The 20033-nt window shown below is 31.8% G+C and overlaps 2 protein-coding genes across 6 annotated transcripts; both read right to left on the minus strand.

Annotated features, from left to right (window-relative positions):
- Positions 1 to 479: 479 nt before the first annotated feature.
- On the minus strand, positions 480 to 1658 carry LOC102609849 (transcription factor IBH1-like 1). The gene is made up of 2 exons (XM_006474034.4): positions 1477 to 1658; positions 480 to 1241 (listed from the first exon to the last, which is right to left on the minus strand). The coding sequence occupies exon 2, from the start codon at positions 1238 to 1240 to the stop codon at positions 686 to 688; it is 555 nt and encodes a 184-aa protein (XP_006474097.1). The 5' UTR covers position 1241; positions 1477 to 1658; the 3' UTR covers positions 480 to 685.
- Positions 1659 to 14399: 12741 nt separating this feature from the next.
- LOC102609175 (uncharacterized) lies at positions 14400 to 18059 on the minus strand. Of its 5 annotated transcripts, none has more exons than XR_008051525.1 (4): positions 17808 to 18057; positions 17581 to 17712; positions 15980 to 16194; positions 14400 to 14651 (listed from the first exon to the last, which is right to left on the minus strand). XR_008051525.1 is itself a non-coding variant. In XM_025097172.2 (3 exons), exons 1-3 carry the CDS (start codon positions 17986 to 17988, stop codon positions 14614 to 14616), a joined length of 351 nt encoding a protein of 116 aa, XP_024952940.1. In that variant the 5' UTR covers positions 17989 to 18059; the 3' UTR covers positions 14400 to 14613. The 5 variants fall into 5 exon arrangements, 3 of the variants coding, with proteins under 3 accessions (XP_024952940.1, XP_052289065.1, XP_024952939.1); XR_008051524.1 differs by lacking the exon at positions 14400 to 14651 and adding an exon at positions 15168 to 15454; XM_025097172.2 differs by lacking the exon at positions 15980 to 16194 and having other exon boundaries at positions 17808 to 18059.
- Between the last annotated feature and the right edge of the window lie 1974 nt (positions 18060 to 20033).

Consider the following 20033-nt stretch of genomic DNA (forward strand, 5'->3'; position numbering starts at 1 on the left):
CTTAACCAAAATTAGCAGAGAGAAACAATGAACACAGCTGGGAAATCAATACTTGAAATGTTAAAACATTAAATTGCATGCGTTCATACAAGCACCGATTTATTATTCCCCTCAATGCCCTATTCAATCATAAATAAACTCTTGTATTTCTAAAGCAATAACAACAGCTTTATATTCACATAAGGATTGTCATTATTATTCCCCTCAATGCCCTATTCAATCATAAATAAACTCTTGTATTTCTAAAGCAATAACAACAGCTTTATATTCACATAAGGATTGTCATTATTATTTTACCATAATTGCTTCCATGTTCTTAATAGAATTTCATTATTTGATTGTATCCTAGTTGGGGAAAAAAATCAATATCTCTTTGTCATTTTTGTCTTGAAATTGCAGACAGAAGAATAATCAATGTTCCCCAAAAAATGAAAATTAGTACTTGCAAGCTTAACGCAAGTCATCAAGTACAAGAAGAGTGAAATAAAAAGCATAGTATTAACTTATTACATTACATATAGTTCATAATTCTGTACATATGCCTTAAGCTTAAGTAACTTACCAGCTTCTTTCGCCCCATATATATATATATATATATTCTTGCAAAAAGGAGACATTTAAAGGAAGGTAATAATAAAAAGTAACAGAAAATTAAATAAAAACAAATGGTTCACCATTGATCTTCTTAACAGCTCATCATCATCTCAGTAGCATCAGCAAGACTCCTCATTACATCAATTTGAGCTCGAAGAGACAATATATAATCTAGGGTTTCTTCAATCAAAGACACTTCATCCATGAACACCCCGCCGGGGACTAGACTCTTCAATATTTGTGTTCTTTTATTCACCATTTGCTTTGCAATAGAACTTGCCACAGCTTTGTCAGGAATCCTTTTCATTCGTCGTCTAATAATAGTTCCAGAGCTCTTCTTCAATATCTTCTTGCATCTCAGCCTTTTGATGCTCGTTGAAATCTTTGTAAGCCTCTCACAGTCAGAACCCAAAATTTGCTGAACAAAGAGTTTGCCATGATTATCATCTTTCGAAGCACTAGCAATGAGAGCACGGCTCCAGCTTGTTCTACCATTTCTTGCGGAAGCCATGGCTATGTCTGCCGATAGCTTTATCGCCTTCTTTCTCTCTGAAATAGACATGCTTTTTGCTGAAGAACTGCATATTTGTAAGCCCAATATCCATTTCCTGAGAAATTCTTGCTTCAGTGAGCTTGGAGCACGCATCCTGAAGAAAGAAAAAACAAGCGAATTAAATTATGAATTATTCGAATGAAAATAAATAATTAGGGTTTACAAGGCTCAATATGGTGCCTATTAAAAATGTTGCACGAAAATAAAACAGCTACCATGTTGCGAAATGTTGAGAGCTAGGGTTTTAGTAAAGATTATTATTTGAAAGGTGAAAAATAAGATTTGCTTTGATGCGTATGTAAATAAATTGAATATATGTACGTACATACCTTGTTCTTGTGTATTAAAATAAGAAGAGATAAAATCATGAGAAGAGTGTGAAACAAAATTAAATTGCAGAGAGTGTTTGCAGCGATTTGCAGATCCAAGAAAAGTAGTGTGATCAGAATCCAAGAGAGAAGGGAAAAAAAAAAGGAAAAAAGAAGAAGAAAAGAAATAAACAAGAATGAGAAAAAGAAGAATGTGCCGAAACACAATTTATGTTCTCAAAGGAAGAGAAAATGGTGGGCCTGTGGGAGAAAGACACAGCACATGCGGGCACATGGTGTTTATGGCCCACTACACAAACCCTAGAGAATATAATTTTTTTTTAATTTTATATTTTATTATTATTGTTGTGGGATTTATAGAACGAATTAAGGGGTAATGTAATGGAAACCTAACAATTTGTAACTTTGTTGTGAATACAAACAAAATTCAGGTAAATGGCGATTAATTTAAATCATGAATATTGTTCATGTGGCGCTGTCGTAACTGTTGCTGTAGTAGACAATGCACAAGATTGCTGCAAATCAAAATTTCTTAATTATTTACAAAAGGGAAGAGATTGAAGAAACTTTGGTATCCATTTTCCAAATATGTGTTATGAAAGATTGCTTGCTACAATGCATGCAGTGTTGCAGTATCCGGAAATAGTTGTATATACACATGAGAAAATAGAAATTACTTTAAAATTGATTACAAAACGTTAAAGACTACTGTAGCAATATATTCGAGGAGACAGACTTCTGTTTTTTTTTTTTTTTTAAAATTTGTAAATTTAAGAATCATAATTAGGTTAAGGTTGGAGCTCGAAGTAAATTAAAATTTCTACGGGCCCAAATTCAAACTTCAAATTTTGAAGTTCTTAAGAATAATAAATTATTAACAAACAAATATTTACGAAAAAATTGTTACTAGACTATTATTTAATATCAATACAATATAAGAAAAAAATCCATACTTATAATTTATAAAGAAAAATAATTACAAAGCAAAAGAGCATTCACCCATACAAAGTTCCCAAGCTTTTTTTTTTTTAAATTTATCTTTATTATTTTGATATTAGTGGGAATTAATAAATTACATTTTCATTTAATATATAAAGCTGTAGATTAAGGACCCGTTTGTGTGCAATGGTCAATTTAAAATTTTCACACTAACTTTTTTATATTTTCTATAAAAATTTCAAAAGTTTTTCAAATCCTCCATGTGCAATAACACATTCTTCTTAATATTCCTCCTCCCCTGATTAGGTATTTTTTTTTTCATTGGCATAAAATTATTTAATTATGCTCTATCAATTTCAAATGCATCATCCTTGGGTGTTGGGAAGTTGCTTAAGTACTGATTTTCTTAATTGGCCCTGAATCCTTTTCGATTTGTAATTTTATTCTCTCTTCATAAAGCTTCGGCATTTATTTCTATTGTTATTACACCTTGTATTTCCGGTTATTTAAATACAAGCGAGCTAGGTACTCGAGTGGAGGAAAGATATAGATTGAAAGAAGCCGTAAATCTTGGGCAAAGCATTAAAGAATGAGCTGCCTTTTGAGGCCTTTATTTTTAAGTGAGACAACAATAAATTGACCCTCAAAATTAATTGACTAATTAACTATGACTATTTCATTCGTTTTATAATCACCAACACTTTACTTTTCGGCGACCGTTTGAAGAGTTTGAACAATTTTCTTGAGAACGAAATAGCAGCAGTTTATATTCGAAAGAAAAATAAATACCATAACACTATTTTTTTAGTTAACAGCAATATCTAGCCAGTCAAATTAGCTACAGTTATTGTTCAATTTATTCTCCAAGTCTTTCTAATTTATGGATTTTTTCTCAATAAATGCATGATATTTAAATATATCTCAAGGCGTAATGAAGACGAGTTTTTCTACCAAAAGCTTGATGTCAAAGTGGGTAATGAAGTACTGTGAAATCTGTAAAACATTAAGTGGTTACAATCTTCCAATAATACGCAAAATAAAGTTTTTATTATCATGATGTTCGAGCCATGTTTTGTTATTTATGTGAAGAAAATAAATTAGTAATGGGGTCGAGGGTTTTGAGTGTGATGCTAAGTTGAAGATGTTGAAATTGAGAGGAGAGAGAGTAAAAGAGAATTGGCAGGATCCGGAAAACATGGTGATGCCGAGAGGGCAATAAGAGGTCCCACAAGAAGAGAAATTCTAGGGCATGGGTTTTGGAAGAAAAAGAAGTCCCCCACATGGTCTCCACATGGGGATTTTAAAACTTTGCCTTTGTGAGGCCTCTCTCAAAGTACAGATTTTGTTCAATACAATTTTGCTTAGATAGAGATTTTACTTTTCATATATACTTGTACATCATCATTCACTCTTTCTCTTTTGAACTTGGCATAATCTATTTGTTTGCAGTTTGTATGAGGGTTCAAAATATGAGCCAAAAAAGGGGGGATGGGGTCGTCCAACTATTATACTTCAAACGATTGAAGGAAAGACTAGATACATATACATAACTCATTTTAAATAATTTGGTGGGATTGATTTGTCAATTCTCTCTTTAAATTTAACATTGGACAAGGTTATGATATAATTTTTATATATCCCTAAAATAAACGAACTTTATATAAGAGTGTGTGTGTATAGAGTTAGGACTACTAGACCAATAAGAATAAAATGAAAAAAATTAAGAGTCATTTTGATCATTTTTTTGTTGAACCGTATATATCAATCCAAGATCCTGGATTAATTTGTTAAAATTCAGAAAAAACTATAAAATTGTGGTTTAATAATGTAATAAACATGAAAGCTATTAAACAACCCAAGCTTTTAATAAAATTCTTTTTTTTTTGCTATTACCATTCTTTTCCTTTTGTTTATCTTAGAATTTTATGATTTTCATGGCTGTTAAAAAAAATCATTGATACATACATACACACACACACACAAACACACACACACACACACACACACACACACACACACACACACACACACACACACATATATATATATATATATATTCTTTATCTTCCAATTTGTAATAGCCATTATGAAACTCATTTTGAGAAGTTGAAGACCAAGCATCAATGTTTATTTGAAATTGAAAGAAAAAATTTAAATTATCTATAGTGAAAATGAGGAACTGGGAGAGAAAGACATGAATGGTTAATTAAGTAATTTTATTCAAAATTATTTTGAAAAATAAAAATTTAATTTAAAAATAGGCTTTAGAGAGAAAATTGATGGGTTCAAATAGCGCCCCACGTAAAAGAAATATCCATATAAAATCTTTTTTTTTCTTTTATAACACATAAATTAAATTTCTTTTACTGTGGACGAGTGAGCAAACAAAACCAGAGATTAAAATTATAAATTTATAAAACTTCAATAAAAAAGTTAATTAACTTTATTGTGGAAGTATTAGAGTGGTTACATTTTTTACGGTGTTTGATTAGAGGAAAAATCAGGAGACTCTTGAGGGCATGCGCCTCCTTACTTTTTACCATGTATCTTTAATTAATAACTAATTTCTTAAGTCCCTACTTTGCCTTTCAAATCTATCTCTCCTTTTTTTATTACCATTCTTTTAAGCATCTAGCTTAGCTTAATTAGTGGCATTGTTGTTCTATCATTTGAAACAATGGGGCCTCAAATATAAACGGTAAGAAACCGTTGTCCCTATGATGATGTCAATTCCAATTGAATTTGGATCCCTTTATTTATTTTTTCCGGGCTTACATTTATATCTGTTCATGCCCCTTACTTTATTTTTTATTTTCTTCAGTACAAATGTTAGTAACGAACTCGATAATAACTTTATATAATTCAATGATCATTGAGTCTTGACGATTTATTATAATTATCTCCCTTGTGAAGTCTTATTCTTCAAAATCATCATTCCTAGACTGGTGTTTGATTAATTTGTTAAAAAAAAAAAAACAGATTTTCAATTTTCAAACACTTCACTAGATACGCTTAGCTTTTAAATATTTATGACAGTAGGGAAAAAGAGGATTGCCCTCCTATTATTTGGAGAAAAAAAGTGAAATTTTCTTCATTTTTAAAATAGGTCTAATTTTTCTTTTTGTAATTATAACAGTGTTAACTTTATATGTTAGTTTATTATTCTAACCTTAGTCTTGATATTTGTCATACAATTTAAATATTTTGAAAATATAAATCAAGCAAAATAACTTATATACCCTTAATGATTACATTAATTTAATAATAAATTATAAATTATGGAGAAATAATACCAACTAAACTCAGACAATCGACATCCCATGCCCCTAAATCAATTTTCTTCCCACCAAAAATTAACAAAAACATCTTCGTTACGCGTCTGAGCATAGGAATAATGGAATCAATAGCATCATTATTTTAAGAATATCTCAAATAAAGTAACCTTGAACAGAAGTTTGAAAATTTTCTTTTGTTCAAAATCATTATTCCAACAAAATCAGATCCTATTTAGCAACCTTTTAGATATGTGATTAACAAAAAATCAGAAATAACAACAAAAGGTTCAAACTTTTAATACTCATAAACCCATGTGTCAAAAACATAACAGACTCAACCCAATTTGTTTTAGTAAATTTAATAAATAGGCTCATATTTTAATATTATAAATGATTATAAAATAAAAAAGAACTTATATTGACAAATTAATTAATATTTCTCTAAAACTTACTATTTATTATTAAATTAATTTAATCATCAAGGGTATATAAGTTATTTTACTTAATTCATATTATCTAGAATATCTAAATTTTATGACTAATATCAAGATCAGAGATAGAATAATAAAATGATAAAAAGCATTAATACGGTTATAAGTATAGGTGGTTTGAAAATACTTTAAAATACAAGGAAAATTTTACACAATTTCTCTAAATAACATGAGGTAGGTATTCCTCATTTTTCCTGTGACAGAAAGGTTACTAATCAAAATATAGGAAGTGTCAAAGGAAAATACTATCAAGTATATATGTATATATGTAATAGAGAGAGAGAGAGAGAGAGAGAGAGAGAGGGAGGGAGAGAAATTGGATAAACCACAAAAGGACAGGGAAAGAGGGGTCGAAGCAAAGCGAAAACAAGTGAGCCAATGGGTTGGCCCCCGTGATTTACGGCTAGCCTTGCATCCAATTAATTGACTCACTTCACTTGTCAGTCTACTACTCTGTCAGCTGCGACTACACAATACACATTCTACATGAATAACATCAACATTTCCCCTCTTCTTTCTAAAAATAATTCTTGTAGGATTGTAATCTTTACGCTCACTTCATCACACCCACGTACCATGCGCCAGCTGCTATCTATACTTATTACACGCGCCTACAAATATTTTGATAAATTTTAACAAGCAAAAGAGACCAAGACTGATACAGTATGTTTACCATACTCAATTAAGATTGGAATGGGAACAGATTGAAATAGGAATGGTGAATAAAAATTATAATAATTTGTTTACTTGAATTATATAAATGAGAATCGAAATGAGTTGAATTGTTCTTATTGTGTTTATATTGTCTTAGAATTGGAATTGAAATGAATTAAATTGTAACAAATTATTTAAAAGTACTTAATGAACTATTATCATAGTTATTATTTTATATTTTAATTATTGTGATTATTTATTCAAATACTATTAATAATAATAATTTTTAATAATAATATATTAATTAATTGTAAATTTTTTTATCATTAATGATAATAATAATAATAATAATAATAACAACTACTACTAACATTACTATATTAATTATTATTATTTTTATCATTAATAACAATGATAATAACTATAATAATATAATAAATTCAAAATACATTAATTAATTATAATAATATTTTTAACTAGGAGAAAATGTGTATTTTTTATTTTGTTGGGGGCAAAATGATCAATCTTGGGAATGAGAGATTGATCCCACCACCCCCTTGGGAATCAATCTCTCATTCCTTATTCCCAATTCAGGTGGGCTCTACGATTCTAATTCTGATTCCTACCTCCATTTTACAAAGTAAATACAGTTAATGATTCCGATTTGTGTTCTAATTTTCCAATATGAGAAGTAAATGCACCATTAATGCCTCCTCAACTCAATATATTACAATATAAAAAAATTAAAATAATTGTAGCTACCAACTAGTTCAATAAATATTTTTTGTTGTGTTAAAGCAAAAGGTATTTAATTTGAGAACGTGGTTTAATCACTAGTATACATGCTCAATTACAAAAAGTATTGATAGTCAGGTGAAAGGAGACTTTAATATTTTTTTCTAAATAGAGTTATTTGATGGATGTGAATTTTGATTTCTTAACTAATTAGTGTTTGTCTTCTGCTTGCTTTACTTTGTTCAATTTTTTTTTTCATGTATACTAATACTCAGAATACATAACTTAAAGATTGTTATAGGGTTTCATCATTATGTTATAAATTCTTCAAGTTATGTTTTTATATTTTTCTACGAGTTTTTCCTCTCTTGTAATTAACTCTTTCATTTAATGAATTCACTTGTATAGTCAAGACTATTTATTAATTGAGGAAAAAAAAAGCATATAATACATAGTGCGATAAACCTTCTCCCGTGAAAAATGATTCACATCGTCTAAGATTTTCTTTTGATTATTTAGAATCAAATTGGACCCATTCTCGGCTTTAAAGAGGGGAATGGGGCAACTTAGTGTCTGGGAGGAGCGTATAGTCACGCGCCATAAGAGGAAGGTGAAATAGGAAGACTCATGAGATTGAGTGCAACGGTGAGATTAATTAATTAAGACTGGGGGGACATGCTCGTGCACGCACGCATACACGGTAACACACACATGTGCACACATGGATGGGACCCATCAATGTCCTATAAAAGCCTTACAGCCATACAACCTTCAATCATGGGATTTGAGGATTGCGGGTCATCACCAACCAAATCACTCTCTTATTTTTCTATTTTTATTTATATAATATGCCCCAAAAGTAGACCGCTAGCCTCTTGTCATTCATAAAAATCTTCCGATTCTTCCCACTGATTCCTTTTTTTTATTTTTTTATTATTAAATTTATTGTACACCAATTGATTGGGTTCTTAGTTTTCATTGTTAATTTTATGTATATTTTCGAGCCCCCTTTTTATATGTCCTTTTTATGATATATATATTTTTTTTCATGAACCTCGACCTAGCGAGATATTTCATTAGTAGAAAGAAATTAATTTAAATAGCATTATCTAGAGATTTGTTAAATAATCTTCATTGATTTTTATTATAATAATAGTTGTTAATTAGTATTAGCATACAACTCACATCATATCGAAAATTTGAGCTAGAAAGTCAATAAGCTATACATGTGTTTAGAAAATGAACCCAACGTCGTTAATTATTACCATAATTATCAATTCAAATAATGAATCATTATTATATATAAATGTGTATCAATTAGCCGATTGTCACAAGTTTTAGGGCATTTAATATTTAAAGAGGTATTTTAGTTTATTATGTATCATGTAAACTTTACAGCCCGAAGTCCATTAAGGCAATACTTTGTTTTTTCTTGAACAAACCTGAATACAGAGGCGATTTATTACTAAATCATAACAACGTGGAACAGATATAATAAACCTTATCCTGCAAAAGGTTTAGAAAATAAAATGTCATGCTGTTAAATAAGGCCTTAAGTAACAATATAATGTTGTTTCGGCGATATGATTCCCTTGAGTGAGGGGATCGGTCGCTTCTGTCGTACACTTTATAGGGAACACACATGCACGCACCCCTTATATTTTAAGCAAAGTCACGGAACCTCACTTAAGATATAGGAATTAACAACCTTAAACAATTAGTCATATGCGTACTATATATCCTAGCCTAATTTATGCAACAATTTTGAGATCAATCAAGAATCCACTAGCTAGATGATAAATCATCTCATTTCTCTCGTACATGGTAAAAAAATTGAGCCTTTAGTATGTATTAGTCATTGACAATTGTCTTCCTTGTATTGAAAAGTAGACTAGTCCATTATGAGTTCAGATATTTATCCAAGTTGCATTATATCATACCAGATATAATGTAAGAGATCTAGACAGATTTTGATTTGTTATACCAATAGATTTAGGAATGTAACATCAAAAAAATAGTAATAACAACTGAGAGAAGTTGTAGTTCAATCAATATAAGTAACCTCAATTTGATTGTTTGCTTGTAATATTAGGTCTCTCGATAAAAAATAAAAATCTATTTCTTGTGGATTTAAAATTTAAGGACTGAGTAGGTAAAGGGAAAAAAATGTGAGGAAGCCATAGAAGCAAAAGTAACGAAGGCATTTATGGATTTTGCATTGCTTTGTTTCTGCTTTCTTTTCCTTTTTCATTTTGATGTATTTATGCGTAGATTCCTGATTAACAGTTTCATAGCTTGTCCACTTCAATGTTTCACATTGGACATTTAATAATTCAAAACTGTTCAAAATTAATTAGTTACAGGAAATGATGTTAATGTGGTGCAGTGGTGGTCACGCATGACTAGCAAACCAGTCACATAGGTTCGATTCAATAATTAATTGGGATTATGTTTGCAAAATTCCTTGTGTATGACATGTGCATGGGAGTTCATTGAGCATGCAAAAATATATATTCTATAAGTGTCATTGACTTTGAATAGAAAAAACCAAAAAACACTTTAGGGTTGTCATTCTCAGTACAATCTATGCATTTGCATGCTGAATAATTGGAGAATGGATAGATCGATCATGCAGCTTAGCTAGCAAGCAAATTTTACAATATCATGTGTTAGAGTTGGCCTACCACAATTTGTAATTAATTCAGTAGTTGAAGTTTACTTCCTTGGACTTAAATGGTGGTTTTGAAAATCAAAGCTTTCATTTTCTCACATCTTTTTAGTTACATAATAGAATTTTTTTTTCTAAAAATAGTGGATTTTGATAATGTTGCTGTCACTTCTGCCCAAAATCGAACATTTTTTTTTCCCGTTTCTGATATCGTCTCGACAAAATAGTTTATAACAACAGTCCTTCCCCCCCAAAAAAAAAATCAGTAATATCCTCTTAACAGTAATGATGACAATGATCACGTTTTTTAAGCTAATGAGGCTAGTTTATTTTCTTTTCTTCAAAAAAAAGAAAAAAAGAAAAAAATCAGGTTTTTAAAAAATTCCTCTGCTTTATTTATTTATTTATTTATAGTTTTTATAGCCATGCAGAAGAAGAAGAAAAAGCAATCCCCAGAGGCATGCAGTAGCATTGCAACAAACCCACTAGAGCATAAGTCTGAAAATTTTAATTATCCTTAAAAGAACACATTTTTCCTTTTGAGGAGAGACTTCAAATCAAGAGTTAATTTCATGAAATGATTTATCTGTACGCAGGCATAAAATCATGTAATTTATATTTATTACAATATTTTGTCATAAAAAGAAAGACTTATTTGACGGTGCAAACGCCACCATAACCTCAAAACTTTGTTTAATTATATACCCCCAATACTTATTACTAAATTCAAAATTATCATAAATACAATAACATGTTAGTGTTGACTTCCGATCATGCTTCCTTCATGATTGATACGAAATGAATAAATTTGCAATTGAGAAATAAATCTAAACATTCATATTATAAAATCATAGTATTATGAGAGCGTTTGGGCGGACGCTATATTTAAATAAAATGTACCGTAGATGTTCGTTAATGGGGGGCGCCAAAAAAAAAAAAAAAAAAAAAAGGAAAAGGAAAGGAAAGAAAGAAAGACTGATCGAAGGATCAATAATAGACTCATTTCAAAGTACCAAAAATTTCATTACAATTTGTTAACATTGTCAGTCCTCTCTTAGAAAACCCTAGCTAGCTAGCCAGCGAAGTTGAATACGATTCCTTTTCATTACATTTGTTTGGTGGCTGGTTCTTATCCCACAAAACAGATTAGCAGTTGTTGTTTATCGCATAACAAAATGAAGGGCAGACATTGTCCTCTCTATTTAAATCAATAATTGAGGCCTATTTCGCAATCAGCAGTCTTTTGTTGCATGCACTTATTATTATTTTCTGTTCATGAATCGTTTTAATGTTCTGTTGTCCTTCACCTAGAGGAACCACACTATATATCTATTACAGTGACAACTCATGACAGTTCTGCAAGAATTAAAAGAACAAAAAATAATCATAATAATAATAAAATGAACTCTTAAACTCATCAGTTGGTTGCCCATCTGCTCATTAATTGGCTGACATAAATACTTCAAAGCAAACAAAGTTCGAAAAGCAAATTTTGAAGCGAACAAACTTTAGAACTTTTTTACAAATTGAAATTTATCATACATGCATTTAGTACTAGAACATACTTTTACATCTCAAATAATCTGCAATATAGTCTGCTGAGATATTTTTTTTTTTGGGGTACTCGAATATCAGACTCCATAGAATGTGGATAAGCTCTGAAGCAAACTGACTTTGGCTTGCAGTAAAGAAATGTAATTTGCAGTCATCTGATACAAGGTCTCCATGTTCATTTCTGAGCAACCTGAAGGAATCATCCTCTTGAGCTGCTTAAGCCTCCTTCCAGTTAAAGATAGTTTCACTCTTCTTTTCCTTCTCATATTCCTCGCTCCCCTTTTAGAAAACCTTGATAACATTCTCAGAATGACGCAACAAATTAGAGAAGCAGAGAGATGGGTACATGGATCAAGGGTTAGACTAGATGATTTTTTTTATAGGCAAATTAAATCAGGCACAAAGTTCCCACACGTGTGCGCGCATGCGTAAAGTGGAAATGGATTTATCATTGAAAACTCAATCTATTGGTAAACCAAACGAATAAAGATAGAGGCAAATTTTGTTCAAACAGACAATCAATCAATCAATCAACCAATTAATCATTCGACCACACCACTTTTTAGTTTTTATGAACTCTCACGATCAAACCATTTAAGCCATAGTCTCACTCTCACCCTCAAAAAAGGAGAGCCGGGTATGCCCTAATCAATTTCTTTTGGATAAAATCCAATCACAGCTTCAGATAGATGACTGATCAGGGAGGTTTCTTTAGGGTTTCATTCATATCTCTGATTTTATTTCCACCGTCACCTTGCCGACATGACATACTAAGTCTTGCTTTGTACTAAAAGATTGAATAAAGAATGTTACACTTACCACGAAATTTTCTAATCCAATTATAGATCTTGTGCAGTGATACGTTTGGCAAATATTGGATGTCAATTTGTTGTATAATAATTGCTTGTCATATAGCGCTTCATCAATATATTATCATGCTAAAAAACTAAAAGTATTGTTATTTGAAGTACGTAATCAATGCTATTTTTTAACTTCATTACTTTCTCATTTTGTAAAATGATTTGAGGATTGTCCAAACTTTATGTAATCATTAAGTGTAATTTATGTTTTTGTTTGGTCCTTAATTAGAAAGATAATATGAATCTACTCATGAGTATGTTACGCAATGCAGAAATAATACTAAATTTTATTATAGCAAACATTTTGAATTTACGGAAAAGATAGTTGTCAGTAAAAGAAATTTTTTTTAAATATATGACAAAGATAACTAAGAATAATTGGAAAATATTATTAATTAAAAGTCTACTAATAATTAAGAGAGGTAAATATTTACTTACTCTTTATATTTTAAATTAAATATTTATTAATTTTTATATTTTAAAAATTATTTCAAAGTGAACGAATCTAATAATTAAAGAGACTGCTCAGCTGCAATAAAGTACAGCCTCTCACATAAACAATACTTAGACCCACAACTGATACTGTTCGCATGAGAGGGCTGTGCCTTACGGTAGCGGTAAGGTAGCCCTCCCCAATAATTAATTCTCTTAGCCAATGCAATCATTTGATAGTTTTGCAAGAGCTAGTGAGATATACGGTTTGGCACGTACTTCTTTGACTGGTAGCTCTTATATTAATTACGATTGTCAGCAAGATAGCCAAGCGCTCGACGGTGTATATGTTTGTTGTATATGGACACATGAAGTCTTTTTCTAACATGGATGGTGCTCAAAAGAATCCAATAAAACAGCCTAGCCTCGATAAAGATTGACACATGAGTGAATTATCAAATCCCCTCTCTCTCTTTCTGTCATGAAGAAGGTCTAAATCAAAATTTAATGCCACACACGTGCAAATGTATGGCTAAAGCATTTTTCATTTTAACTTTCTACAGAACTAGTGGACACTGTTTTCCTTCCTTTTAGGCCCTAGCCATGAGCCAACCCTACGCCATAGGCTCTCACAATGCTCAAGCATTATTTTCGTGTATATGTCTACAATGCTTTGCAATATTATAAGTTAGAACAGTATAATCGAGCACTCAAAGCGTCGATGACTGAGTTATCTGCCCCTATTTAGCTGCCGTTATACTATTTTCCGATATTAATTTGAAGACAATTAAGGGTCGTTAAATCAGTCAGAATGGACCAATGGTTGCACGACACATATATGCCTGGATCCTGGGTGTTTTAGGTTTCACAGAGGTTTCTTAATTCCTTTATACGGGAAAAAATTACTAGGTATTTTAGTGTGTAATAAGTGATATACCTGTCGTATACGCTTTGATTGCGATGTGAGAGGTTTCTGATTTTAGAATATACGTAGGTCTCAATTTTAAATACCGGAACCGAATCAAAACCAACGAGTGCAAAATTTCGCCAACTCGGAACCTGTTTTCGAGTATCAGCAGGTAAGGAAAGAACTTTTTTTTTTTTTTTTTAACAGTACCAACACATGATATGTAGGGATACCAATGAACAAATAGACTAATGGGTTCTTTCTTTGACGTGATAGTTACCATCGGTGAATCATGATCGATATTTTTCATGTTCTATAAATTCTGAAACATACTTCACTGATCGGGGCTCAAGCCATGTGAAGTCAGATGAGCCAGTGAATCAGAACCACGTGACGACATGAAACAACTTGCAAGGAATAACTTCAAAATTAGGAAAAGAAAGTTTAAATGGTGTGTCCCCCACTATAAACTTGGTGTTAAAGATTAACACGACTGAAACATGAAATTGGAGCATCACTGAAGTCAAATCTCGAAAAGACCACACAAAACGAAAGGAACAAAAGTCGAACTATTCAGTACGTCCTTTGATATATCCCATCTTCAGTTACATAAAATGTATCTTCAATCATAGCAACCCCCCATCGCGCCCTGGTCGTTAGCTGCAAAGAATAATAATGTTAACCATATTATATGACTCGTCGGATAAAACCAGCTCGTAAAGTTCTGACTCTTGTTAGCGGAACCGTTTAGGTGACACAAACGCTTGAGCTTTAATAGGTAAAAGCTCACTTCCATAAACAGTCGACTAAGCCCAATGATCAACTACAAATTTGCATGAGAAAAATCAAACCGAAAGCTTATATTGATCATACTATAACAAGCTCCCATATCATTATTAATAGTATGAACCCTGTGCTAATCTGCTAGACAGGGCTTAACGAATCTCTTAATAATCCAAGCACTATGAGAACCAATTACCCAAAATTCATCAACAAGCACCTCAATTATCTGCCACCGTTTACATTCTTCGCTTACTTCTAATCAAAGCAACCTCAGGCAAATGTTGACTTGTCAGAACAGAGTAAACCAAATTACGCGCCTGTAAATATGCAAATTCCGTGAGCGACCCGTTGGGACATCGTCTGGATTCAATATCAAGTTGAACGACAAATTGATTTCCCAATAAACCCGTTTTCATATTCTATATAGAATTGAGAACTCAAAACTTAATGGTTACAGTTAAAGACGTTTGAAATTTAAAATTATTACACACACAACAAACTTTTGAACTCGAAACCATAACAAGAATGTTAAAAATTCCTCATTACAGTATGAAAATTGTTCGGTGAAACTTTGCTTATATATATACACCCACTTCCTAACGATCACATAAGTCTGTGTGTTTAACACACCAATGATTTTCAGTCCACAAGGAGAGTGTCTAGCTGTGAGCCGAGCATCCCTGTCACACAACAAATCATTGATGCTTGGTCAATTTTGAAGATAATTATTCCACCAAAAAAATAAAAATAAATAAGCACCCCAAAACTCAAGATTTGGTTTAGCTCATATTTCTTCCAAAAGAAGAAACCTTTAATAGTCAAAGTTGCTTTTAACACAGGCACATTATTCTCTATGTGCACCATAAAATAAGGCATGAAACCAAATAACTTCATTCATACTCCAATATAAACTTTTAATTGGAAGAAAACAAGCATTACACACTGTATTTGGTATATAGATGTTGTTGCCATACCTAAGGAAATCAAATTTATCACAAAACTTGATCACCTATTATGCCATTATGCTCCATCCAAATATATTATCACACTAAAGCAAAATGGAGGCTGTACAAAAAGAATTTCTTTCAAAAAAGCTTCTTGAGGTTATCAAGTTTTCACCAAGATTATGGACATTTAACAGGAAGCGCGTAATGAAATCAGAAAGAAAAGGGCAGAACTAGCATTTTATAGTTGAAATTGCTTACCTGATACTGATGAGGAGCGGCAGTTTGAATAGATCATATTCTTTACCATTTCCCTCTGAGCTAAGGTTTGTGGACCTGGAATATTGCCATCGAAGAGTTTGTCCTCTGTCAGACTGTCACCACATTTGCTGACTGAATAATCGGTTTGTTGGTCTCCATAGTCACTGTTCTTTTTGAGATTTACATGCTGACCTTTTTGACAAACCGAATACATCCTGCAAAAAGAAAATGAAAATAAGTAGAAACAACAGCAAATAAAACAAAAATTAAAGTGACCAATACAGGCAAATTGGTGACAAAAGATGAAGCAACCACAACAAATTTTGTGACAGAACCATTTACAAGTTAGAATCGAGATATATGGCAGTAAATAGGAGGAAAAGATATATTTTGCGGCAATATTGTATCCATACATTGTCATTTCACTTATTCCAGGAGAGAAATCTATCTTAATATCTCAGTCGTCTTAGCCCATCTTGCTTTCTTGTTCAAGTTGATTGTTATCAGAAGAGGTCAGGACATCAGCAGTTATCTGAGCTCTGAGGGCAGGGCATCAAGCAATGATACTGAAAGATTTGAATATTCAACAGCTGGACAGCTATGTGCTTGACATCTTAGTTTCTGAGATGGAATGAGGAAGTGGAATTTTCCAACTAGGAAAAATTGTCTCCTCTTGGAAAACCTAGTATATTCCCCATGTTCTGTAATTTTATGTTTCCCTTTTATATTTTCCATTTACTCTAGGGAACTTGAGTATAAAAGGAGACGCAGACAAGTAAGCAAGGATCTAATCTTCTTCTACGTCAAACTGGTCGGCACCTCTTCATGCTCTTTATGCCTTTAAGCACGATGGCCATATTCAAATTGATTTTGACTGAACATCAGAACAGATGCATACTCCTAGTTAGGCCAGTCCTAGATTTGATAATTTTGTTCAACTTGTGCGCTTCCTGTGTAAAATCCTCACAGCTGGTTGCTAAAAACTTAAACCTCATTAATTATATACACGCCTTTAGTATAATCTGCATCTACCATCTTATTGCCTATAAATCTTACAAAATATCGGTGACATAACAACATGCCACAAGCAACATGATAGCACTTATTGTAAAGCACTTACACAGTTGCCTTATCATTTTCATCAATATCTACGCCCAGCATCCCAAAATACATCGATAGATGACAATCCTACTGAATTTTAGTAATATCATAGAGTAGCAGCTCAAGGTAAAGACCATTATTTTCTGGCTTTAAAGCTACACCAGACTCATCTCTGACACCTAATCATTTAGTTACCAAGACTAAACATTTCGATCTTCAAATATAATAATAACCAAAATATAAAGATCACCCCAAGGAAAATCATAGACCACATTACAGGAGCCAATTGAATGTTCATATAAAAGTTACATGCTTGTGATTCATGAACACACGGACTATTTCTAACAAATCTCAAATCCATTTCCCACTGCCTATAACTAATTGGTTTTCTTATAAACTAATGGATTTTAGTGTTACCACTAATAAGGTCATATTTTGCAATCAAAACATCAAGATCACTGTAATATTAGATATAGTTACTGCAGAATAACCATGCCTACCTTTACAGGAAGAAACCATTGGCTGAGAATCAAGCATAGATGCATACAAGTAGGAATCTGATTTCATATAATCCACAATCTCCTCTAGCAATTTCTTTTTATTTGCTTTAATGCGTTCTTTTAGTTCCAATCCTGAAAAAAAAAATCCAACTTAAAAAACGCGGGAAAAATTTAAGAAAAAGATGAAAAGGAAGTACTTGTAACTTTTAAGAAATGTTTTCTTGTACCCGTAGCAGACGAAAATTTGATCTTTTGATGAGAACGAGAATTAACCAGAGGAGCAAACATGTAAGAATCGTATTTGAGATAATCAACAACTTTCTTGAGCAATCTCCTCCTGTTTCTTTTGCTGGGTTTAAGCGGTTTGATCTTCTTCTTCATGCTTTGAACTCTCTGATTTTTTTCCATGTTTGGTTTTTGTTGTGTTTTTCGAAACAGAGAAAACGGTGGAAATGCTTCGCAAAGGCGTTCTTGGCTGGGGTTTGGCGGTTGGTATATTCTGGGTTTATGACACGTGTCGGGAAGACAACGACCAGGTGTTGCGTGTCATTCCTAGTCAGCTGAAAAAAGGAACGAATTTGAATGACCTTCCGTTGCAAAGTTTTTCAAGGCTCTTTCAAAGTTCAGCATGGATTGGGCTTACTGGCAGACCCAATTGAGGCCATTTGGGTTCAAGTTGGCCCATTTCATTTCTGTTTCTCTAATCTTCACACTTTCAAAACAAAGCTGGGAGAAGATTTAGGGTCCGTTCGGTAGCGTTTTTGGCACCATTGTTTTCATTTTCATTTTCAGGGTAAAGATATAATACATGTTTGGTGGGATGAATTTAAAAATATATTATAAATAAGAAATTCAAATTCACTTTTTATAACTAGTAAAGTAAAAACATGTTTAACATGTCCTCTACATTTACAAAACCAAACTCAAAAACAAGTTAAAAAATAATCCAAAAAATCTCTTCAGTTATCTCTTCAATTTTATCATTTACGAACGGCTCACAACAGTGCTCTCTCTCCCTCTTTATCTTTCCCGATTTACTCACAACGGTGCTCTCTCTCTCTCTCCCTCTCCCTCCTTATCTCTCATGATCTACTCATGACAACGCTCTCTTAGTCCTTATCTCTCCCGATCTACTCTTTCTCAATGTGCTCATGTGGGTGTTCGTACTTCATCTCCGTTGTTACTTCATCTCCACTACATAATGTCTACTATCTAATTTTTTAGAATTATTTTGTTTAAATCATATGCATTGTAATATGTCTTAATTATGGTGTAAAAGCAATAAAATGTAAAACTTTTTTTTTAATTTATGCTAATATTAAAACTTTATCATCATGTAATTTTTTAATTATTTTGTTTAAATTATTATGGTATATTTGTGTATGTATTTGTATTAGCTAAACAATTATTTTCTAACTATAAGTATGACGATGCTTACTAAAAAATATTTTTGAAAACGGTACTACCGAATATATATTCTCTATTTTTATCATTTTTAATTGTGTCTACCGAACACATATTACTATTTTTAATTTTAAAATACAAGATACAAAAAATTATATCAGATGCGCATATATTTAAATTCGAAATACAACAACTACAAAACATCATTTTTATTTTAAAAAAATATAAATTTAGCAACAATACCGAACAAGCTCTTAACGTTCGGTTTCTTATGAGTACAAATCTAAATTTAGGTAGAAATTGAACCTGATCTTTGGTCGTCTAGAAGTTACACATTATTTGATGGTACGCAAACATACTTTCGTGTTTTGTTTATTCATTCTTTCTAAGGTGGAGAGAAGAGCTTTTAAAGTGGCTACTCTTATTTGATATAAAGTTATTGTTTCAATTAAGATAATTACAATTACCTTATCATTTTGTCCGATATAAATTTAATTATCAAATCAATGCTATAGGGTCCATAGAACTAATGAACTATAATAAAAAAATTTATGATTTTTGGCACAGATAAGTTTGGTAGGACCAGGACTTGTGCTGAGATCAATGGTCAGCAATTGCCTTGAGCCCACGTAAGGAAATTGTTGACTATTGATCTGGTGCTCAGTACAAGCTCAGCTGAGCACCGAATCCGTTTCCAATTTGGTATACCGCCGTATACCTGCCCCACAAAATTTTTTCCTGTTGTTGCATGGTGACACATAGACATAAAATAATTAATTCATGTGTTTAATTTCTGTTGACAAAATATTTCAGCGAAATTCCTTAAAAATCTGTCTCATCGTTTTCTTTCAATCCCATTGGATTCTAGATAGCATTCAATGTCTAGATTGAATTATTGTGCGATATGGGATAAAACACATCAGCAAAAATTTCACTAGTACCAAGGAAATAATATAAGAATATAATTGTACGTACATATAGCTACAATAACTCGAATAAATTCTTTTTCCATTAAGGTTCACGTGGACTAATAAGATCATAAAATCGCA

Source organism: Citrus sinensis, chromosome 9, assembly GCF_022201045.2.
Source record: "Citrus sinensis cultivar Valencia sweet orange chromosome 9, DVS_A1.0, whole genome shotgun sequence".
Lineage (NCBI taxonomy): Eukaryota > Viridiplantae > Streptophyta > Magnoliopsida > Sapindales > Rutaceae > Citrus > Citrus sinensis.

Excerpts from the sequence above, each read along its gene's own strand:
- LOC102609849 (XM_006474034.4), bottom strand. The coding sequence starts at position 1,240 with ATGCGTGCTCCAAGCTCACTGAAGCAAGAATTTCTCAGGAAATGGATA.
- LOC102609175 (XM_025097171.2), bottom strand. The coding sequence starts at position 17,988 with ATGGAAAAAAATCAGAGAGTTCAAAGCATGAAGAAGAAGATCAAACCG. Across the intron at positions 17,713-17,807 it reads CAAATTTTCGTCTGCTACGG|GATTGGAACTAAAAGAACGC; the intron begins GTACAAGAAAAC and ends TTTTTTTTTCAG. Across the intron at positions 16,854-17,580 it reads AATGGTTTCTTCCTGTAAAG|TCAAAATCAATTTGAATATG; the intron begins GTAGGCATGGTT and ends TCTGATGTTCAG.